The 24,707-nt window shown below is 35.8% G+C and overlaps 2 protein-coding genes and 4 non-coding genes across 6 annotated transcripts; all 6 read right to left on the bottom strand.

Annotated features, from left to right (window-relative positions):
- Positions 1 to 404: 404 nt before the first annotated feature.
- Positions 405 to 11,255, bottom strand: LOC125071541 (dual specificity protein phosphatase MPK-4-like). The gene is made up of 8 exons (XM_047681855.1): positions 11,079 to 11,255; positions 10,836 to 10,949; positions 10,532 to 10,663; positions 9,745 to 9,844; positions 9,083 to 9,318; positions 8,234 to 8,598; positions 7,627 to 7,819; positions 405 to 1,174 (listed from the first exon to the last, which is right to left on the bottom strand). Exons 2-8 carry the CDS (start codon positions 10,942 to 10,944, stop codon positions 1,071 to 1,073), a joined length of 1,239 nt encoding a protein of 412 aa, XP_047537811.1. The 5' UTR covers positions 10,945 to 10,949; positions 11,079 to 11,255; the 3' UTR covers positions 405 to 1,070.
- Positions 1,881 to 2,084, bottom strand: LOC125076003. The gene has a single exon (XR_007120271.1). It is a non-coding gene; the product is annotated as a small nucleolar RNA U3 (small nucleolar RNA).
- On the bottom strand, positions 3,514 to 3,717 carry LOC125076063. Its single transcript, XR_007120284.1, has one exon. It is a non-coding gene; the product is annotated as a small nucleolar RNA U3 (small nucleolar RNA).
- On the bottom strand, positions 5,096 to 5,299 carry LOC125076059. The gene has a single exon (XR_007120283.1). It is a non-coding gene; the product is annotated as a small nucleolar RNA U3 (small nucleolar RNA).
- LOC125076051 lies at positions 6,728 to 6,931 on the bottom strand. The gene has a single exon (XR_007120282.1). It is a non-coding gene; the product is annotated as a small nucleolar RNA U3 (small nucleolar RNA).
- A 10,999-nt stretch (positions 11,256 to 22,254) lies between the features above and the next one.
- On the bottom strand, positions 22,255 to 24,053 carry LOC125069640. Its single transcript, XM_047679183.1, has 2 exons — positions 23,355 to 24,053; positions 22,255 to 22,320 (listed from the first exon to the last, which is right to left on the bottom strand). Exons 1-2 carry the CDS (start codon positions 23,937 to 23,939, stop codon positions 22,255 to 22,257), a joined length of 651 nt encoding a protein of 216 aa, XP_047535139.1. The 5' UTR covers positions 23,940 to 24,053.
- Positions 24,054 to 24,707: the final 654 nt, after the last annotated feature.

The following is a 24,707-nucleotide window of genomic DNA, read 5'->3' as shown; positions in this document are numbered from 1 at the left end:
ACGAACCTCAATCGTATATTTGCTACACATACTTTGTCATAAAACACAAAAATAAAAATATTTAAAAATAAGAATGAGTGAGATGCAAATTTAGAAGAGGGCGATGGTGAAGTTGTTCGTCTTGAAGTAATTTGAGATTATTTTGGGAATAGCATTGGATTCTTAACTTTAGTGGAGTCCTCATTTATCGTCCCTGACGGGAAGGATCAGAGCCGCAGTATACGCGGTTAGGAAAGTAAGACCACTGACTGATATTGATACCGCTCATCTAGTATATTTTCGTTATTGTCATACTATTATGTTATAATATGGCATATTACTTTAGGGCAACGTGCAGATATTTAATCTGTTTTTATTTTACAAAAGAGAGCAGTCCAGTCTATTTATAATCTTGGAGCTAGAGAATCTCTTCGGGATGTTAACAAAGTAGGAATACTCACCAGTAATACGCACCAGTGTGCGTCACAATATATTTACAACAATATTATTATGTAATATTCCCACTTTGATAGAATCAATGAGTCATTGTATGTACACGAGACGCAAGGATAAGCTTATAACGCCAATTTTTGTCTCCGCAAAGTCAATAGTCCTTTTTGTAGAAGTTCATTCGCCAAAAAGGCTTGACCTCAATATTTTTTAACAAAATAACGTCAACCAACTCACTGCTTAGTTAAATAATATAAATCTAACCATCTTGTAATATTGTTAACATATTAATTCCATAAAAGATGATAGAACATGGAGCAGTAGCGTTGCTCGAAACCAAATGGAATATGATACTAATGACGAAAACGGCACCGCTCACTAAGGTAACCAATCGTAGTGAATTAAGAGCTAGACCCTGGTTTTGACAATATTTTATATATATTAAAAGTACATAACTAAAATGAAATATGCAAGTAATACATACTTATATGATATATATAACAGACCCCAAAATAACTATATACTTTTTTACTATATATATTGTTAATAAGTTGGTAATATATTAGAATGAAAGCAAGCGGGGCATTGGGACATATGACTGTGACAAACCTTTATAAAGCAGTGTCACATACTTTGTACAGTTATACGGTTATTTGAACATTTTGTACGATATTCGACCACTCCACCTTCGAAGGCACTAAGTAAAAAGCCGGAGCCACTTTCTGACCGCAGGGACACTTGCAACCTGAAATATGAAAAGAAACATATAAGGGGAATTTTAAATTAAGGCATATTATACGATACGATGTTGTATATAGCCTATTGTAACCATAAGAGGAAATAAAGACAATAAGCAAAACTTGATATTTAATGGACGTTATATCATTGGTATTGAACTTATGCAATTCTAGTCTTAACTAGAAGAACTTGAAAAAGGTGAGGGCGTTTTCAATTTCGACGAAGCTGTTATCGGAAGTTTTGTTCATAAGTTAAGTGGAATAGTGTTGTACCTAAATAAAAATGAGAGAAACAATAACTGTTTATGCACAATTTAGAAGAACTACATGAAAATCATATGAAATACTTAAATTTAAGGTTTTAATTATTTACAAAAATAACGTACGCTAAGTTATTATTGTCTTCTGTTTCTAGCATGTCAGGCGAGCAGGCTGCTTGTGTTACTCTTGAGTTGAACACACAAAATCAAAAACATGGCGTTCATTTTGTGATTCTATAATTTTAATTTTGTCAGTTTCGTTTCCAGTTTAGCAATTCTTAATAATTATTTGGACCATGAGTTATTGTAGTCAACTATAAATACGGTGAAATAATCATAATAGTTAAAACGTTACAGATAAGTCTTTTCGAAAAGGGCATTTTGTCCTTAGATAATGTTATCTAATAACTGAATTGGGTCACTTACTTATTTAATATAATAGGTTTATAAATCAGCCGCTCAGACAGCGACAGCGCCCCACGCTCCTCTCCCGAGAGAGAGGAGTGAACGATCATCGAGGGCTGCCGGCCGAAGCCGTCGCCCGCCTCACGCTCAGGACGCCGCGCCACGTCTCATCTTCGCGACTGGTACGATCACACGTAGTGTGTTGATCTCGTGAAGAGCTTACTATAGAAATGATCCTATGAAGTAAGGTCTTAGCTCCACCGGCGCGGCGGGCCGGTGTCACTCGGCGCGCGAACGTCTGGCCAGCGCGATTCAGCTTTACGGTCGAACGATACAGTGCCATCTAGTGGCACATTTTTAAACTTATGATAAAAAAAAAACTAAAATTATAATCCGAATTACAAAGATTGACAGATTATCAAAATTGAAGTCAAAATAAAACTGCTGTAAAAAGTCTCCTGGGAGCTGTCACATGTGCTTTTACAACAAGAATCTACAGATATAAAAGTACATCATATATCTGACGACCACATAAAGGCAATTTTTCTTATCGATTTGTAGACCTTGATGTGTCCGTATAGCGCCTGTGTTGAAATGCTCAGGTAAGGAGGCAAACCACGAGGCACATATCATTATTCGCTTGCTCTTAACTCAATCATTTCGGGTTGGCGCAGTGTTTCTTATAAACTTTTACCTTCAGTGGAATTACTAAACAAAATGTCTATGTAATCCGTTCTTACGGCAATATTTTAAAGATATAAATTCATGACTGTATTAATAAAAAAAATACAAGGAAATTATACTAAAGATAAATTTATGGCCAGCTTTTGCCATCGTTGTAGCGCTGCGTTGTCATTTGGCAACGCTTGGAATTTGTTAGAAGAAAGGTCTCGCATGATCTACTCATGTCTGTTCAAAACAGACGTCGAGGGCTGTGTTTAAATTTACAATTTCATTTGGAGTTTATATCACGCACATCTGGTAGACTTGAATAAAAACAATGTGTAAGATCACGGGAAAAATTATCTGCCAGTTGTTGAATCTACGTTTGCAAATACCATTTTTGACAGGTATTCAAAAATGCTCCCAACAATAAACAATTTACTCATGTCCGCTGTTTTGCTACGTTTTGTTGCATGAAGCCTTGTAAAGCACAAACAACACGGTGACACGGCCATAATTTCCTGAACCAATGCGATTCAATTAGTCTGAACATGACGATTCACGTCATGAAGTGTGAACAACTCATATACCGAAATGCTGACCAGTTCGGTTAACCGCAGTAAGTATACACTCTTTATTAGCTGATATATTATGACTTTTATTAGAGCTATCTTTATAAAACGCAACGTAATAAGGTAAAATACATAGTCAATAGGTCTCACATAATGCCCATTGTACCTTACCGTGTAAATGATTAATAATATTTGGGGCTCGAATAATGACCCCAAGCTGTCTCGTGTTTTTATGACAGCTCTCATACTTATTTTCCGGTATCAACTTTTATGTTCTTTTTCAATTAAATTTTATGCAGTTATTTACGTAATGTTAGTCGTTTGTGAAAAAATATAAAAAGGTATTGTGACCGAAATGTCGATAACAATACTTTATCCTACAAGGTGAACATACTTCTATTTTGTTACGATAGTGATACATATATTATATAATAGGGTTATAAATCAGCCGCTCAGACAGCGACAGCGCCCCACGCTCCTCTCCCGAGAGAGAGGAGTGAACGATCATCGAGGGCTGCCGGCCGAAGCCGTCGCCCGCCTCACGCTCAGGACGCCGCGCCACGTCTCATCTTCGCGACTGGTACGATCACACGTAGTGTGTTGATCTCGTGAAGAGCTTACTATAGAAATGATCCTATGAAGTAAGGTCTTAGCTCCACCGGCGCGGCGGGCCGGTGTCACTCGGCGCGCGAACGTCTGGCCAGCGCGATTCAGCTGCGCGGTTAAACGATACAGTGCCATCTAGTGGCACATTTTTGAAACAATGAAGGAGGAAGGCACTCTATTCTTCGATAAAATGCTGCGCAATTTACTAATAATTATTTATTGTTAAATTTTATTTTTTATTGTTAAATTTTATTTTTTATTGTTAAATTTTATTTTTTATTGTTAAATTTTATTTTTTATTGTTAAATTTTATTTTTTATTGTTAAATTTTATGTTGATTTTCATTTATGAATGGAGGAAGCTCTAAACTAAACATCGCAAAAAAGCGGAAACTGGGTATTTTAAAATGTCTTAATCAGTATCGTCCCTGCTCAGAGAGCGTGAGTCATTGTGATCCTACCTCTTTTTTCATTCGACACATGCACAGGTCGGTTTGTCTGGTATATGTCCTCTACCTGCATTGGTAAGCTCAGTCAGTTCAGTCAGTAATAGTTTACTCAAACTGAATGAGTTTACGCTTTTTATCATTATTATAATAATGTATTGAGTAATATGACCCCATTTCTTAAATTCAAAATAACTGTGGAATCTTATTATAGAAACGAATACCCCATGAAGGATGTACAATCGCTGGACGCACCATCAGTCTCTTCGTTGTGGTGGATTTGATGCCAAAGTTGCATCATCATAACAGCCAACATTTACTCAATAAAAATTTAAAGAGGAACTTGATTTGAACCTTACCGAAACTGTTAATTCACGTCACGTCACATTGTCTATTGAGTTGGTGGAGATAGCGTAAGTCATTGTTTCCAATTCTCAGTCAAATTTTCATTGTTTGTCGTAACATCAGTCCCATGTGAACGAGTCTTTTCGAGAGCGGTTTACACAATATCGGAAGGAATTTGTCTGACTACATCGAAAGTGAAAAAAAACATGTTTTTAAATGTAAATATAAGTATTTAAATAAGTGAAATGTATATAAAATATGTAAATGATCCTTTAAGTATGTCTGAATTGATGTTATTTACAAAATTTTGTTTTATTTTTTTTTTTTAAATTTACATCACTAAAGTAAGTCAGATAAATAATATTAATATACGCACAGTCCTAATACTGCAAAGTAAGGAAAGTTTATTGAAATTATTATAGACAGTACGAAAATCCATATTTTTTAATTATAGTCTAGTGTTTTCTTTTGAAAATGCAAAGGCATTACAGCCACTTATTTACGATAAATGTAGTTAAGCAAAAAATCAGTTATTAATAGTGACTAATGAATAAAATCGACAAATAACTTCGTTTAAAATTTTAAGGAGTTAAGGTCTCTTATCATTATTAATTATAATAGGGTTATAAATCAGCCGCTCAGACAGCGACAGCGCCCCACGCTCCTCTCCCGAGAGAGAGGAGTGAACGATCATCGAGGGCTGCCGGCCGAAGCCGTCGCCCGCCTCACGCTCAGGACGCCGCGCCACGTCTCATCTTCGCGACTGGTACGATCACACGTAGTGTGTTGATCTCGTGAAGAGCTTACTATAGAAATGATCCTATGAAGTAAGGTCTTAGCTCCACCGGCGCGGCGGGCCGGTGTCACTCGGCGCGCGAACGTCTGGCCAGCGCGATTCAGCTTTACGGTCGAACGATACAGTGCCATCTAGTGGCACATTTTTAAACTTATGATAAAAAAAAACTAAAATTATAATCCGAATTACAAAGATTGACAGATTATCAAAATTGAAGTCAAAATAAAACTGCTGTAAAAAGTCTCCTGGGAGCTGTCACATGTGCTTTTACAACAAGAATCCACAGATATAAAAGTACATCATATATCTGACGACCACATAAAGGCAATTTTTCTTATCGATTTGTAGACCTTGATGTGTCTGTATAGCGCCTGTGTTGAAATGCTCAGGTAAGGAGGCAAACCACGAGGCACATATCATTATTCGCTTGCTCTTAACTCAATCATTTCGGGTTGGCGCAGTGTTTCTTATAAACTTTTACCTTCAGTGGAATTACTAAACAAAATGTCTATGTAATCCGTTCTTACGGCAATATTTTAAAGATATAAATTCATGACTGTATTAATAAAAAAAATACAAGGAAATTATACTAAAGATAAATTTATGGCCAGCTTTTGCCATCGTTGTAGCGCTGCGTTGTCATTTGGCAACGCTTGGAATTTGTTAGAAGAAAGTTCTCGCATGATCTACTCATGTCTGTTAAAAACAGACGTCGAGGGCTGTGTTTAAATTTACAATTTCATTTGGAGTTTATATCACGCACATCTGGTAGACTTGAATAATAACAATGTGGAAGATCACGGGAAAAATTATCTGCCAGTTGTTGAATCTACGTTTGCAAATACCATTTTTGACAGGTATTCAAAAATGCTCCCAACAATAAACAATTTACTCATGTACGCTGTTTTGCTACGTTTTGTTGCATGAAGCCTTGTAAAGCACAAACAACACGGTGACACGAAAATAATTTCCTGAACCAATGCGATTCAATTAGTCTGAACATGACGATTCACGTCATGAAGTGTGAACAACTCATATACCGAAATGCTGACCAGTTCGGTTAACCGCAGTAAGTATACACTCTTTATTAGCTGATATATTATGACTTTTATTAGAGCTATCTTTATAAAACGCAACGTAATAAGGTAAAATACATAGTCAATAGGTCTCACATAATGCCCATTGTACCTTACCGTGTATATGATTAATAATATTTGGGGCCCGAATAATGAGCCCAAGCTGTCTCGTGTTTTTATGACAGCTCTCATACTTATTTTCCGGTATCAACTTTCATGTTCTTTTTCAATTTAATTTGTAGCAGTTATTTACGTAATTTTAGTCGTTTGTGAAAAAATATAAAAAGGTATTGTGACCGAAATGTCGATAACAATACTTTATCCTACAAGGTGAACATACTTATATTTTGTTACGATAGTGATACAAATATTATATTATAGGGTTATAAATCAGCCGCTCAGACAGCGACAGCGCCCCACGCTCCTCTCCCGAGAGAGAGGAGTGAACGATCATCGAGGGCTGCCGGCCGAAGCCGTCGCCCGCCTCACGCTCAGGACGCCGCGCCACGTCTCATCTTCGCGACTGGTACGATCACACGTAGTGTGTTGATCTCGTGAAGAGCTTACTATAGAAATGATCCTATGAAGTAAGGTCTTAGCTCCACCGGCGCGGCGGGCCGGTGTCACTCGGCGCGCGAACGTCTGGCCAGCGCGATTCAGCCGCGCGGTTAAACGATACAGTGCCATCTAGTGGCATGTAAGAAATATTTCAGTTTCTTGGTTGTTAAAACCACGAGTAGGAAAAACGATTTATATTGTATTAAAATTATTATTTAATTATTACTTTGAAATAAAAAATATATGTATTTAAACCTCTTGTAATTTGAAAAGCTGATGATGATGAGGTCAGGGAAATAAAGATGCAACGCCATCTTGTGACGAATAATAAAAACTTTGTAAGTAATCTATAAAGCGAAACATATTGTGGGTTGGTCGTATTAAAACTATCATTTCAGGTAGTATGAATAAATAGATTAAAATTAAAGTATATATTTACGTATTTGTGAAAAAATAATATTGCAAGTGATGTGATTCGAAAATCTTAATACAATATATTATTTTAATTGGTATAATGTAATTGCTCATTTTTAACTTCAGGCGTCGCGTAGTTTATCAATTAAAAATTCAATGCACTGCCTATGGTAGTAATAGTTGTCTTTTCAGGTAATTCAATTCAATAATTTCAAAAGTATACGATTAATTGAAATGTACGTATACTTTTTTTTACGTATTCTATTAGTAGATATTTTAATAGAATAGATAGTAGACAAAAAGTAAGTATTAAAACGTACCCATGACCCAACTGAAGCTGCCGATTTTGTTGGCACATTTGGGGCAATGCAACTTTCCTTGGGGAGAGTTCTGCACATCCTTCATCCAAGTCATCGGCTCCACAAACCACATGAGGCGGCAGATCTCGGGACTGTCCGCCCGAGCCGCTATGTTTGCGTCGACCATGTTATTTTCATTGTAACCATCTAGGACCTATGATAAGACATCACATTGATTAAACTATTTTATATTTTATTGTAGTCATTCCGACAGTTCATTATTGTCCTGCTTCTGGAGAATGTATCCTCTTAAGGAAAAAATTTGAAGCTTCTACCACAATGCACTTTCTTTATTCTGGTCAATTTATAAATAAATTAAGTTCATATATATATATAGATATATAGTTACATACAAGTCCATTACTACTAATAAAAGCCATCAAATCTTATATTTGGCACATCATATGTTAGTGCAGTTTAAAATTGCACAGAAAAAATATTAACATACAAACAAAGCCACTACACCCAAACTTCCCTAAAGTTACTTCCATAACTTAAGAACTAGTAGACCTATGTTTGTTTATGCCAAATTCATACAAACCTTAAAAGTGTTAAGATAGAGAATTACCTGACTGGGTCCTTCATCGCTGTCCAGGAAGCTATTATCACTCTTACCCGGGCTGGTTTCATCACTGGAATCATCAACTTCAATCTCACTGTCCATTATCTGACAAGCGAGGCTTTTCAACTTCTCTATCAAGAGCTGACCATTTTCAACACAATTTAGAGCATTCTGCTTGCTCGGTTGCGGTCGAATATTTTTCTTGGCCAGTTCCACTTTAATATGCTTTGGTAAGTGAGGTATGATGTTGCTCTGGTTTGCGACTATCCTGCGGCACTTCTTGCAGCGGTACACTACTGGGTCTGGTCGTTCACGGATCAACCCAGGGTCAGGTTTGACAAGATCGGCAAACAGTTGGGGTAATATTTTTACTGGAAAATATAATATCGTAATTATGCAATAAAAATATTTTTAGTTTAAGAAAATTAGGGGTAAATAGTAATTACTAATACTAATAATTATTTAATAAATTTGAGCCATGGTTATTATTAATTATAAAAAAAAAATTATGTTTACAGAAAATTCACTCATTTTTATTGCTGTATTCAATTGACTGAAAGGTATTAATAAATAATTTCTAATAAATTGTGGTCATCAATTTAGTGAAATCCAATAAGAAATAAAACAAATAATTTCAACCCACAGGTTTTCGGTTTTGGATTTAAAATAAACACTAAATTTTATTATTTTATAAAAACGCTCAACAAAAATTGTTAACTCTACTATTAAATGCTAGTATTCGTCAAAAGCCAATTATTCTTCTAATAATTTATAATAAAATTTACAATATAAGTATACAATTGAGCATATTCAAAATAAGATATGGGTTTTAACACTATATCAATTGCTGATTACCTTGCTTTAACTTCTGTCCTGCCATTTTCAATCTAAATTGTTTGAATCTTGGATCATCCCTATTTATTCGATAGCCCATGTGCCCAAATAGTTTGAGTTGGGCTACAAAGCCAACATTTGGACCAATGAAACGTCTTTTGGCTTTTACAAGGACAAATGCATCTTCATAGCAAAGACCATATTTCTCCATCACATATGCTATGACTACAGCTGCGGAGCGTGAAACACCAAAGTAGCTGAAATAATTAAATAACTTTAATTAATAAAGGTTTATAAATTATAATTTAATTTATACTATGATGATTATTTTGTTTAACTTTAAAGATAATAAATAAACACCTTTCTAATAGTCTTCACCCTACAGAGTGGCACCCTTTAGAATTATTATTCAAAGAAAGAAAGTTACTTTCTTAGGTCCACACACTAAACAAATTGTGACAATTCAAATTTCACACATAATATTGTTTGGCAAAAAGAGTCAGCAGAGTATACCTAAGTCACAAGAGTACTAAATTTTCCTTTAGGAAAATTAATAAGCCTTGAGCAAATGCCAAGATCAAAATTTAATAAACAACCACACCTAATCTAAACCTTACCTAACCTTATATTAGTTTGTGGTCAATAAAGTTAAAATGAATATAGCAATAGTTAATAGATATTACCAATGAACAAGTACTGTTCCCCCATTTGAAATTGCTTCCTTGATGAAATCATTGCTCTCTGGTAGGTGACTGATTAGATCTTCCTTGGGTACATCGGCCACTGCAGAGGTACATCATAATATATTTATTAGATTGTTTGATACTTGAGATAGCTCAGTGGTTAGAATTAATGCATTTATCTTGTGCTCAGCGGTGAAGGAAAACATAGTGAGGAAAACTGTATGTGTCTAATTTCAATGAGATTCTGCCACGTGTGTCTCTAAAAAGCATTGGATGTTTTCATTGCAAAATGTCATTGCAAAATGATGTTCACCGTGATGGATCTTGATCTTCACAAGAGAGAGGAAGCCTTAGCGTATCAGTTAAACATTTACAGGATGTTACTTACTTTACTGTTTCTATTTCATTCATTTATTTAATTTATCTGTTGATCCTAATATTTCTAAGTGACCGAAACTTAAGATCACTTTGTTAATTATGAAAGATGATTTTTTTTTTAAATCATTCTTATTTTTACGAAATGTTAAATAACTACCTAGATTACCGGGTGGTAGGCTCTGGTCCCACTCAGAACAACCACTGCCATACAAGAATATAAAGTATTACTTTGTTCCACTTATGAATTAAGCATGGGTCAATTTACTGACACAGAGAGACAGTTTAGATGATTGGTGGAGTGTTGATGGTAAAACCACCCATTGTTATTTAACCCATTGTTAGTCGCATATAATATTTGTTTTTTTAGTTCAATACTTATTTCTGTTGATATTATTTGAAGAGTACATACATTTCATAAATTTAAAGGTGAGTTGGCTCCTGTCCAGTATAGACCTCGGTAGAGGCACCAAGTCTATTGTGAGGATGTGTGTGACTTTTAGATTTTCTAATGTTTTATGATCTCTTGCACATGCAAGATTACCTGCAAAATAATATAATTACAAATATCTCTCAAGGTGTAAAATTAAACCATTAAAGAGTAATCATAATTATAGCTGAATGTCATGTATCTGATTATATTGTTACGCATTTTATTTCTCTTATTAGATGTATATATTTATATTTGTATTTGAATTTGTATTTTTATTAATTACCTAAATAGAGACCATCATCAATCAGATCCACACTAATATCCAAGTTATCGTCCTCTAAATTATCGTTTTCCGAAGCATGGATTTGTACGTCCGCTATTTGTTTTGCCATTTAGTCTGGAAACATCAAAAAAATTTTTAAATTACCAAAATGATGTTCAAACGATAGCATGATATACAAAAAAGTCTTTAGAAAAGCTAGATTAGGCACATATTATACAAAAGCAGAGTGTAAACAATTTATACCTTTTGAAGAAAAATCAATAATCGTTAAAATGGACTTGAATAAGTCCTATTTTCAGCCGGGTTTCCAATAAGATTCTAATAAATCACTTATATATATCCTATTATAATACACATGTAAAGATAAAAGAAATATGACTAAATAAATTAATACTTGTTTTATTAAATCAAACAGAATGTGAAAACCAATACCCGCGCAAATTGAAAATTGTAATTTGACATTAGTTTGATATCTTTTGACAGAACGATGACATATACTACTAATTATGACATTGCCAGTTAAAAGATAATGCTTTTTATGTTTTTTTTGTTACCAATTTATATGAAATACTTTCAAAGGTAAATAAAAAATTATAGGCAAATAAAAATGGTTATTATTTTTGTTTTATATTTTACACGAATAGTTTATTTTATTCATGCAATTTCATATACTGTAAAACTATACATTCAGCTTTAAAATTAACGAGTCCTATACAAAATTATTTTCTTAAACAATTACCGTCGCCTAGCCTATGCCATTTCAAATCGTGAGATTCTGGGTAGTAGAGAGTTCCGAGGTGTAGAGATGGGCTACAGTCCCAGAAGAAGAATCCACAGTCACACATCCACAGATACAGATTACGACCCATAAACCCACAATAATGGTGGTACCGTCGTTACTTCTGATTTCCATAATACAAGTGCTTTAGCTACTTACATTGGGATCAGAGTAATGTATGTGATGTCGTCCAATAGTTATTTATTTATTTATTATTTTTAAAGATTTCTATGATAAAAAGCATCAAAATTTCGATAAATAAACATCTTATAATATAATAATTAAATAAAAAACTGGTGCAGTTGAGGTGGAGGGCACTTGGTGCTCCAAGCACCAAAAAAATAATGGAGTCGTTTTATGTAACTCATGACCAAAACTATATCAAACCGTTGGGAAAAAAGCTATGATCATGGGGGAACATACATACATGGGGGACGTATGGAATGGATAACATACATCACATCTCAAAACATCCTATTGTACTTTATCCTTACTTTCACTTGTTAAATATTAATAAATATTCATCTCAATACTGTTTATAGAAGACATTGAGGTAACCGGGTTGTGTCAAATTAAAACGTTTTAAGAGTTTTTTTCTTTTCGAGAGCTGAGTACTTTGCAATTCAATAAGCTTTTGTACATGTATTATAAACACATACTCATTGCTCCTTCCGACAACGTACGAGTGAAGTAAGATTTTTGATTGTTACAAAAAAATAAAGTTCCAGGGTTCCTTAAATACACACAAAAAATCATTAAAGCCTATTTAGCCGCTTAGGAGTATTTTAAGTCAAATTAAATGTGCAGATCATCTTATTTCTTAGTTTGCCATGATTTGTATGTCATAATAAACAGTTCACTAATGTAAAAAGTAAAAAAACCGGCCATGTTTGAGTCGGACTCGCGCACGAAGGGTTCCGTACCATTATCTATAAATACAGCAAAACAAAATCATGTCTATAACAGACATGCGACATGGGTACTTAAATTTTTATTTGTATTCTGTTTTTAGTATTTGTTGTTATAGCGGCAACAAAAATACACACATCATCTGTAAAAATTTTAGGTGTATAACTATTACGTTCATGAAATACAGCCTGGTGACAGACGGACGGACGGACGGACACCGGAGCCTTAGTAATACGTTCCATTTTACCCTTTCTATATAATATATAAAAACTTGGAAAATTTATATAGAAAAATAATTTATTGGAAATATAAAATAACAACCTATTAACTTTTACTTTTTGAGCCGAGATGGCCCAGTGGCTAGAACGCGTGCATCTTAACCGATGATTTCGGGTTCAAACCCAGGCAGGCACCACTGAAATTTCATGTGCATAATTTGTGTTTATAATTCATCTCGTGCTCGGCGGTGAAGGAAAACATCGTGAGGAAACCTGCATGTGTCTAATTTCAACGAAATTCTGCCACATGTGTATTCCGCCAACCCGCATTGGAGCAGCGTGGTGGAATATGCTCCAAACCTTCTCCTCAAAGGGAGAGGAGGCCTTTATCCCAGCAGTGGGACGTTCACGGGCTGCTAATGCTAATGCTAACTTTTACTTTTTAGTATTCTGTACTTTTTTAGTGATGTACAAATAAGTATAAATAAATATATAAAAATATTTATTAGCGTGAACAAGGAGGTCTAAAAAGGATGGATACCTCAAAATTATAGGATTCTTGTACAAAATATTTGATTACAAGACTTAATTTATATATTTACGCAACGTTGCGTGTTTCGCGACACAGATGCATAATATTATTATTCTTATTATATAACAATGACCACATATATTCTTCGGAATTTTGGAATATCAAGGTTCTAATAGTTTCACAATAATTATAATACTTTAAAAAAGTTTTGGACATGTTCTATATACTTATTCGAAGGCCACATATATGAATATATATATATAATTTGAATCACTTTTTGCTTTAAAACAAAAATCGTCAATGCGTATTACGTGTCACTTCTCAAGAGTCCAGTTTTTCTCTGATTACGCATCACAAAAATCAGCTGTTATTTTCAAAGACTACTTCATGTTAAGTAGATAATGCTTTAGACTTCTAGACTGTATTCGATGATTTTTTTTTTTATTTCTACAATGTATACGGTAATAGTTTATCGTTATTAAAATAACAGTTGTAAAAACTAATGAAAACCCTAAATGGCAAACAGATATAATTACTGTATTTTTATATCAATGGAAATTATGATTTTTAATCATTGATATTTTGATTTATCTGTTTTATGCTGACCCATTTGGATATAAACGAGTAGCCGTTATTTGTATTGCTCTTGTTCGCATTTAATATGAGTACGTCAGTTTAATAACAGGTTATGCCTGATATAACATCTCAAATCCAGTAATGGCAGCATATTCGTATAATAAGCGGCATATATTTCTTACAGTGCGATTGTATTGGTGAAGGTGGCCAATTACCATGAGCTAACTGATGCACGTGGAAGACATGACATAAAATGTCATAAGTAAAAATCTTAATATAGAGGTACTTTTAAAATATTCTAATTAAATGTGTTAGAAAACACTGTGTAATATTTTTGTAATGTTTTACACAACCGCCCAAGTAAGGTAAAGAGTATAATGTTTTCAGGGTTCATTTAAGTAACTAAGTGAGTTTATTTATTCAACCATAACTTTTGAATGACTGAACAGATTTGGATGCACGGGATATCGTTACAATTCTTACATCATCCCGAGTGGCACTGACTAAAAATAAGTGAATTAATTAATTTAGGGCAGTAATACGTTTATTTCTTATTTTTAAGGTTAAAAGTTGTCGTTAATGTATTACGTTTGTGGTTCAAAGTCAGCGTTTCATAAGAATGTATGATTTCGCGAATTCACTTTCTACTATATACGAATTGTATAATCACGGTGACACAGCAGTTTGTAAGTTACTTTCGTAAGTTATACCTAAGCGCCTGGAGACCTATTGGGGTTTACATTGTAATCTCATCTGAGATACCATTAAGTAATCATTTAAATACTTGGAATTTTAACTTATCCAATGTGACATTCAGCCTCGGATCTGGAGGAAGGGTCAAACAGAGGACCCGGTCGATATCAGCTGTAATAATAAAGTCAAAAATTAATGAATTTTTAACCGTTGATTTGTACGTAGGAAAAAAGTATTTGTTATATTATGTATGTTATTTGATTGGTAGAAAAAGTAGACAACTGCTAACTAATGTGTAAACGATAGTTTTACTTGGTGGTATGGCTTTGTGCAAACCCATCTGGGTAGCAAATTAACATATTCTGTTGCCACACTTGCAATCCTTAGTATTGTTGTGTTACAGTCACAAGGAACATATCGCCATAGATTCCAAGGTCCAACCAAGCAAATTGTCGATGTAAGACATAGTTAGAATTTTTTTGTGCAGCCATTGTCTATCTATGGGCACTACTCAAACATGCATCAAAAATTTCAACAAAATCGGTCCAGTCTTTTAGGATGGGTTCAGTGACCTATATACGTACGTACAGAAGAATAATATATATGTAAATATTAGCTGCCAGTCTCGACTTCGTTCGGGTGAAATAAGAATATTATTTACTCCTCAGCGCCACCTTTCGGGTCTAATCTAAGCCTAGCAGGAACCCACTCAAATACTCACAAAATTTACCTACTTTTACTTAATAGTTTGTGAATGAGCTGATGGTGTTTCGAAGATCAATAAATAAAAAAGCATAATATAAAATCGGGAAAGCCGTTTTGAAGTAGTTTAGGTTATACAGTCATAGAAAATTTAAATATATAAAGATATGTATGTTTATTAAAACACTATAAAAAATTGTACTTAATTTTCATCATCATCATTTCATTCATCTTGATGTTATAACTGAACTCAGCACTTATTTACTTGCCGTTCTGCGACAAAAATAAACAAAAGAATAACAAATAAAATTAAGAAAGTTGCCTACAACGGATGCGAATCTTCAAAACATTGTTATAATTAAGGCTAAATTTTATGCCCGTAATTAATGATTACATACGCAATATAATGGACTTTCCAGTGTTATTGTATCGTAATGTAATGAGGAAAATTTCACTGAATATTACGAGAGCGTCGTGAGATTTTTTTAAGTATTTTTTTTAAATCCATTAGTCGTATGTAGACCAGTAATGTAAGACAAAATACTTCGCAATTTATTTTCGATTAATGCGGTAACAGTCTGTAATCGTCCTACTATATACTCACAATAAACTGAAGAATCCTTTCCTCTTCTTGAGGATAAGTTTCTTAGATATTCCACCATGCTGCTCCAATTGTGGTGGCCACCCAATACTTATATGCTTCAAACTTCGGAGGGAGAGCAGGCCTTACCCCAGCAATAAGACATTTACTGGCAGTGACTTTATTTTTATAGAACAGACAGGCACTGAATTTTTTATAAATGTGCGCAAACTCGCGGTTTGGCTTGCCTCGAAATTTTATTGTTTATTTTCATTATTTGGGTTTCATAAGTGTCGAGCACCTACGGAGTCGGCGTTTCTGTTTGAGAATATTTCCTGTGCAGTTGGCTATTCTTCGTTGGAAACCTAGGTGATGACTGAGATTCAAGGACGTTATCTCAGTTTTTCTTTATTAATTATATATATATACAACGTCTGATAGTCTATAAAGTCCACACGTAACAGTCATGAGTACAGCGTGCGTGTATAAATCAAATTAAATTACTCTGAACAAATGCCGGCTTTATCTTTCACGATCTCGAGCAAGAATTGAGAACAAATTGCTAAATTGGTTTTTCGTGCAAATTTTATGTAATCTCTACAATGCAATAATATTACTAAAACTATAAGAAACTTCTCATATCACTCTTATAAACCTTGAGTCTTCGGAAAGCAGTCTCCAGCGAGAAGAAACGGCAAAAAACTCGCATAGTTCCTCTAGAAACTGGCATAGTTGCTTTTAATATTTTATATTTAAAATACGCAGTGGATTATCAAATGTGTCACGTGATGGTACCTAGTTACCACCACCCATAGACAGTGCCAACATTGAAAGTAATAATCGCCATACCCTTACATGTTCTACCAACCGGAACACAACGATACTAAGCGGTGCTGTCAAACGGTTGAATAAGTGACGATTGAGTGGTGCGTGGTGGTGGTACCCGATGGGCTTGCAAAAGACATATCACCAAGTAATAATAATTTTGTATCTTATAATTCTAATCTACATCAAAAATGATTTATTACGTTGCTAGTACATTAATAATTAATGAATATTGACAAATTACTAGATAATATATAAACCTTCTTTTAGCGACTTTAAATTTTAAATATCATTTGAGTATTGAACACACGTGCATTATTAATAATCATAAGCGTCACGTGTTTATGTGTTTCTTGTGTTTGATATTGTGTATATCTACATTTCAAGATATTTACAACAAGTAAGATAAGACCCCAGTTTCCGGTGTATTTAACACTAGCCCGATGCTCCGTTGCCATTTACGAATATTAAATTAAGTAAATTAATAAGGTCTATGCATATCTACGTATTCCATCTACACATTAAAAATATGAATTAATGTAATTGTCATATTCTTATATTAAGCACCTAATAATTTCCCTTCTGTGTTATATGTTATTAATTAGAATTATACATCTATTTGAATGGTAGCGAAAACTCAAATATAGAAAGTCCTTTTAAAATGTCATTTGATAATACACGCGGATATAAATTTTGTTTGATATCCAGATAGACAGATATCTGTGCGGTTGCACTCGAATGCACACGAGGCGTCACAAATGTGTCGATTGTGCAATGGGCACGCATGATGGCATCTTTCTCCAATGATAGACTGCACTTCCTTGATGTATGAATATCGGTTACTACCACGAGTTTACGATCTATTGTTGTCTCTCGTTTTATGAGATATAAACGTTGTTCTGACTGTGACTTCTGACCAAGTTGACCAAATATGGTATTAAAAATATTTTATCGTTTATGTATATATATGTCACCGTAAGATTACAGAAATCGTTAGATTACAATCTGACGAGACAGATTGTAATCTTTCGAAATATTGTGAACTGTGAAATATGATTGCATTTTAACGCATTACTTTTCTTCACAATATTTCGACAGTTTACAATCTGACGAGATAGATTGTAATCTAACGATGTTTGTAATCTTACGGTGACATATATAAAAGTGAAATACCACTCACGATATCTCAGTTACTATAACACCTACAAACTTGAAATTTGGTAGGTAGGTTATAGGGTGTAAACATCCGCTAAGAACTCTGAGTTTAACGACACTAAGGGGGTAAAACGGCGGTTGGAAGTTTGTGTTTTATAAATTTCGCGCAGGTAAAGCCGCAGTTTCAGCTAGTTTGCGTATAAATGTTTGCATATCTGAGGAGAACATGATAACTGATGATTATTTATGGTTAATTATCGTATAATTGTTAGGAATGTATCAAATTATTAAAAAATAGTAAAATTGTCTTTGTCCAAATCTCATTATCTTTGGTCAGACGCGGTACACTACCGTATGTAAGAGTAGGGTCTATGCGGTATAACTCTCTTATTATAATTACGTATATAGTGAATAAATAGTAAAGCAAACTCTTATAAACTTAATAGCGACAATAAAACAATCATATTAACATTTATTTCCCCCTTCTATTTCCTGGGTAACTGTACATAATTATATAATATATGACTCTTAAAATAAGAGGCAGTATACATTCAGTCTATTCCTTAACGGGTTGATAGTTACTTGGAACTTATAGTACTTAATTTATAAACAGAAAAACTATCATCATTGTTTTTTTCTATGTATATATGATGGTTGTTGTATGCGCGTGTAATTGTTTGTTTGAATGCCATATAAATAAAGATACTTTCAAATATATTTATTTAAATAAATATTATGTATAAATTTTGTTATTATTTTATCTAAATAAGGGACTTTTATTTATACAAATCATGTCAGTTCCATTGATATCTTACAATTGTTCTAACCATATTATAATAACTTATTTCTATAAATTTAATATAGCCTATTCCAATAGAAGTAAAAAAATAAATAAACAAACCTTAGATTTAGCTTAGCCTCAGCCCAGCTATATTGTACACTACAAAGAGTTTATGATTAATATATATATATATATAATACAAAACTATTGCATTTAACCACTTATTTCCACTTTAATTATACTTCCAAAATTCCCATAACAGTTTCGTCGACGTTAAAAATGCCGGACGAATATCATAGATTAATCAAGCTCTCGACCAATTGATATCTCGTCAATTTGCTGTCAAATGTTGTTTATTTGTTTTTCTTTCTATTATGGTTGGAAAAGAGTATATAATTTATTGACTCCACTAATCTCATAATGGAAGTCATTTTTTTTTTCATAGAAATAACTTCCTGTCAATCTTCATCCCTAAGGTTGTCAATATGGTGACAAAGGTGTCGTAGTCACAACGACTGACATTGAACTCATATGAGATATGTATATTAATTATATTATCAAACTTTTTATATAACACATCACAAACCATAACACACGGTAGGGGCTTCGTAACAATAGTTAAGATTGATACATTGAAATGATCGCTGCGTACGAAATAACACCTTGTACCTTATAACATACCTTGTCGTTAGCTCGTTACCATTGAGAATGAAGCAATTGAACTTCGCTACCACCTGAATAACTAAATATAGTAACTAATACATAGATAAATTGACACTGTTATCGATTACGAACTTTGTGTTTCAAAATATTATATATTATTGACCGAATTAAAGAGTATCTCTGTGGAACACCAATTGTTTGATCAGTTCCAGAAGACTTTATAGCAATAATGTAAATGCAATTTTACATCATATTAATGTCACGACGTTTGTTGTTATTAAAAATAATAACAAAAATATAACAATGAATTCATTCAAGATTTACTACGTATTCTCTTTAAGGGTAAACTCTTTAATTGATAAATCATTTTGGATGCTTGAAAAGAATCTGGGTATATTTTGGTTATCTACGTCATATCAGAGTTGACATGTTTTGTTTGCTTAATCTTATGAGCAAAAGTTCACGACATAATGCCGGTCACAGAGCATTCATGCATAATTAAGAGTAGAGAAAGTCTAGAGAGATTTTTAAAATATAGTGTACGGCGAATGCGACAACTGAAGGTAAATGGACACCACCGCCGGCCTTGGATATCGGCGCTTTAAGATATATTAATCGCACGTAACATTGGCGAAATAATCTGTGCCCTCTTGGCACAAATAAAAGCCAGAATAAAAAAAAAATAACGATATATTAACAATTTTATACATTGTCAAGCGCCACCAAAGGAGGTAAGATGTTAAATCACATGTCTACCAGTAAGCTTTGAGCAAAATTGCCTGGTAGCACTGATCTACAAAATTTTCACGGATAAGATGTTTATTTTGACCATCTTGTCCAGCACAACGTCAAATACAGATAAAATCTACTACCATATTTACAAGTCAATGCTTGTAGTCAGAGGTCACAAATAACACAATAACACATAAAAACTATGAACCTTACACGAAACAAAAACAAAACACACTACTCTACATACTTCAATTACAATGGAAACGAGGATAATAGTACAGAAGTCTCGTCACTACTAACAATCAATTGCTTGAAGACCGTCTGTCTCTCCAAGTAATTGTATATAATCTATGTACAGATATCCAGACTACGCAGTGGTAACTAAATAATATCAACTTTTGCTTTGAACGTATTAAAATGTTTTTTAGTGTAATTTACTTTTACATTAAAGCAAGAATAATTTTCTTACTTACGATTAGGTATCCGAATTGTTATATTGTCATTTGTTAATTCTATTGACATGAAAAAAAAAACACAATCGTATAGCCCTCTACTTTTTAAAACATAGTTTCTCTGCTTCATTTGTTGTAAAAAGGAATAAAAAATCTGTGTAACTCATATTCGATTTTCTTACAGGACATATCAATTGAATTGTATAATATTGACAACGTATTTCTTATAAAAAAGAATACCCAACCACTGGGCTTTTTGCCCGTTCTTATCAATATAATCTTCATTTCGAACTGATGGTAGCTCTACATAGAATTGCATCCGTTAAAATATAGCTTATTTGCTTATAATAGTCTACTTGAATTCAGATAGTGTTTAATAGTAAATAAATCTGAAGCAACTCGTGGTATAAATCTAGTTAAAAATGTTAGATATAAAGAAAGTGTGTGAAATCGAGACAACGCGGTTACATAACGACGGGAGATATAATTAAATGAACAGCCCTGCTTGTGCTTATATAACGCTTTGTGTAATGTACCTTTCCTTTTACACGGTATTGGGAATTCGATATTAAGGGAAATGCAATTTATTGATGTCTAACGTGATGTAAAGCGCAGGAATACCGCAATTACAAGTGGAGTGGTAAATTGTGGTCTACTTGGTGGTAAGGCTTTGTGCAATACCCGTCTGAGTATGTACTACTCATCACTTACATTAGCATTAGCAGCCCGTAAATGTCCCACTGCTGGGATAAAGGCCTCCTCTCCCTTTGAGGAGAAGGTTTGGAGCATATTCCATCACGCTGCTCCAATGCGGGTTGGCGGAATACACATGTGGCAGAATTTCGTTGAAATTAGACACATGCAGGTTTCCTCACGATGTTTTCCTTCACCGCCGAGCACGAGATGAATTATAAACACTTATTAAGCACATGAAATTTCAGTGGTGCCTGCCTGGGTTTGAACCCGAAATCATCGGTTAAGATGCACGCGTTCTAACCACTGGGCCATCTCGGCTCTTATCTACTCATCACTTAATCTACGGCTAATCCGCTTCTTAGTAGGTATTGTACAGTTGTGTTATAGTTTGAAGGGTGTATGAGCCCGTGTAACTACAGGCACAAGGGTTACAATTTCTTAGTTCACGTGGTTTGTGGTAATTATTTATTACAGATTGATAATTATTTCTTACAGGGCTAATGTCTATGGGCGATGGTTAATTTGAATAAAAAAAAGAACATAACTGGATTTGAATGGATGTGGATACATCCATTCAAATCAAGGTACACAAATATATGTTATATACGTGGATAACTTATACCTAATATTATTTAAATTTAATTATTTTAGCACTTTATTACTGAATGTAATACTTTTAAGAAGGAAAAAGTTATAAAACAATGAAAAGTTTCAGCATTGTAATAAGAAAATAAATGATATCCTCAGTTGCATATTTTAATCATATAATATATAACATTCATATATATATACATAATACGAATGACGAGAATGATTGAAAACGCTACTTGAAAAAACTTACAATAAATGTCATGTAACTTTACAATACATTGTTCAGTCGATAGACGTACTAAGTAAACGTAAGAACTGTCATTGTTTTTGTTTTGTTTTTTTTTTTTTTAGTAAAATACTAGCAATGCCCCAAATTAATTAAGGAATAACTAATATTCCTATTTACCCCTCCTTTTAAGTTTATCACTTGTGTTAGGAGTGGGGACGATAATAGCCCAAGGGGTCAGGATCTATCCAGCGATTTTACATCGCAAGGCGACCCGTAAACCATTGCGCTATTGACGCTTAGTCTTGGACTAGTTGACTATAACTTTTTTTATATCCTTAATCTTCTTGGAATAATAGTTATATTGTCTTTCCAACTGTGTAAGTATAAGAGAAGCTTACCTGCAACTTTCACATCGTTAGACGGGTCACGTACCCCGACGGGATATTTTAAGACAAATTACAATTTATCTATAGAAAAATTGTGACGAGGTTTTGACCTTTTTTTTTTTTTTTTTTTTTTTTTTTTTTTTTTTTTTTTTTTTTTTTTTCGCTGGAAAAACGCGTTACGCGTTTCCCCCACGTGGAAGTGGGGGGGTATGTGGGACTCGCCGGTGCCCAAGATGTTAGCGGCACACCGGAATACCCACTAAAAAACCAGCGGTACCCTCTCCGTCTCATCGGTAGGCGCCACGGGATCGCTTTCGCATACTACCGTGACGCCCTGACGGTCGGCCCACCTATGCGGGCCTCCAATTCCTAGGGGGGATTCCCGGGGTACTGAGAACCCTCCTAGCTCCTGTGGCGCCTATTGAGGCGGGGGGAGAAGGTGCGCGTAGCGTTGTTTCCTCCTCCCCGGTCTTCTTCGGCGGATCGGGTCTGCAGCAGCGTCCACCTCCCGCTCCCGTTCCGCTGCCTCCTTCTGCGACATAACGTTTTCGCAGAAGGAGCGCATTTCTGACCAGCACGCCTCGCTACCGAGCATTGCGTTGATGACGCTCGGCAGCGAGAGGTCTCCGCCCAAAGACGCCACCAGGGAATGCCTCTGGGGCCCCCACGCAGCACACTCAGTCAGGGTGTGGTACGCCGTGTCCACTGACGCGCCACACTGATGGCAGGAGGGTGACACCTCCCGCCGCGCTATCCCGTGCAGGTACTTACCGAAGCATCCGTGCCCGGAAAGTACCTGCGTCATCCTGAACGTGAGCGTGCCACGCTTTCTCTTGACCCAGCGACTCAAGTGGGGACGAACCGCCTCCACTGTCGCCAGGCCTGCCGTGGGTGACCCCAGATCCTCCTCCCATCGGGCGATCAGGGCTTGCTGGGCTATGGCCCTGATCCGCCCGACCTCCGCCAACCCTGGACGGTCGCCGCCGTTCCTCGCCTCCGCCCGGAACCGGTACACCTCTGCGAGCACCTCTGCTTGGAGTTCCCAAGGTGGATCACCCGCGAGAAGTGTCGCCGCAGTCCATGACACCGTACGGTACCCTCTTATACCTCTCACTGCTATGACCCTCTGCGGTTTCCGCAAGAGGGCCCGATTGCCAGCGGTGAGGGCGTCTATCCAAATCGGGGCACCGTACAGCGCCATTGACCTCACTACACCGGCATATAGTCGCCGACATAGCGATCCCGGCCCTCCCACATTTGGTAGGAGGCGTCCCAGGGCGGCAGCGGCGTTGATGAGCTTCGGCCCGAGTTGAGCGAAATGCTGCCTGAAGCTCCATCGTCCGTCCAGGATCAGGCCCAGGTACTTCATCTGGGCCTGCACCTTGATCACCGTCCCCTGGACGGTGATACTTGCCCCTCGAGGGGGTCCCCTTCGTGGACCGTGGAAAAGGAGAGCCTCCGTTTTCGAAATGGAGACCCTCAGGCCCAGCGCTTCCATCCGGTCCACGGTGAGAGCAGTTCCGACTTCAGCCAAGCGGGCTGCGTCCCCAAAATCTCGCCCTGTCGCCGTGATGAGGGTGTCGTCCGCGTAACAGAGCACCCCCATCCCGGGAAGGACGGGAGCTCTCAAGAGCCAATCGAAACTAACGTTCCACAGGATTGGGCCGAGAACCGACCCCTGTGGAACGCCGCAGCCTACCCGATGCCGGACTAGCTCCCCATTGACCCCCACCCAGAGGACCTCCCGGTCCTGGAGGTACGCTTCCAACAGTCTCCTCAGATAGGTCGGCACCCCGTGGTATAGAAGTGCCTCCCTGATCGTACGAGGTTTTGACCTGACTTATTTCAGCCAAGACAAAACTCAAAGGAGGTTAGTCAACTCCTAATTCGTTCACTTTCATAATCCGATGAAATAATAAATCCGACACGACCGAAATCAAATCAATTTTATTTGAGTAAACTTCACAATGAAGCGTTTTTGAATCGTCAATATTTAAATATAACCACCGCTTAGGAAAGCAGCCTCCAGCGAGAAGAAACGGCAAGAAACTCGCAGTTGCTCTAAAGAGTTCAAGCGTAGGATCAACGTCCTTTACCGAGGTATATTTACCAACTACAACACACACTTACCTACTTCAAGAGTCGCTACTGAAAATTCTTTGAAGGAAAAATCCAATAACATTCTATCGTTCCAACTACTAGAACAACGAGACCAGCTCTAAAAAAATACTGTACAAAACAAACATGGGATGCAGTTCCATACACATAATGTGTTAATATGTGATAGTTTACCACGTTACGCCTACAATAACATCTGTTTGTGAGAACTGCTCACTGTTTTTTAGAGAAACCTGCGTGTGAGATTGTACCATTG

The sequence above is a fragment of the Vanessa atalanta genome, chromosome 2, assembly GCF_905147765.1.
Source record: "Vanessa atalanta chromosome 2, ilVanAtal1.2, whole genome shotgun sequence".
NCBI lineage: Eukaryota > Metazoa > Arthropoda > Insecta > Lepidoptera > Nymphalidae > Vanessa > Vanessa atalanta.
Note: the sequence above shows the minus strand (reverse complement) of the source record. Positions and strands in the feature narration are given on the sequence as shown.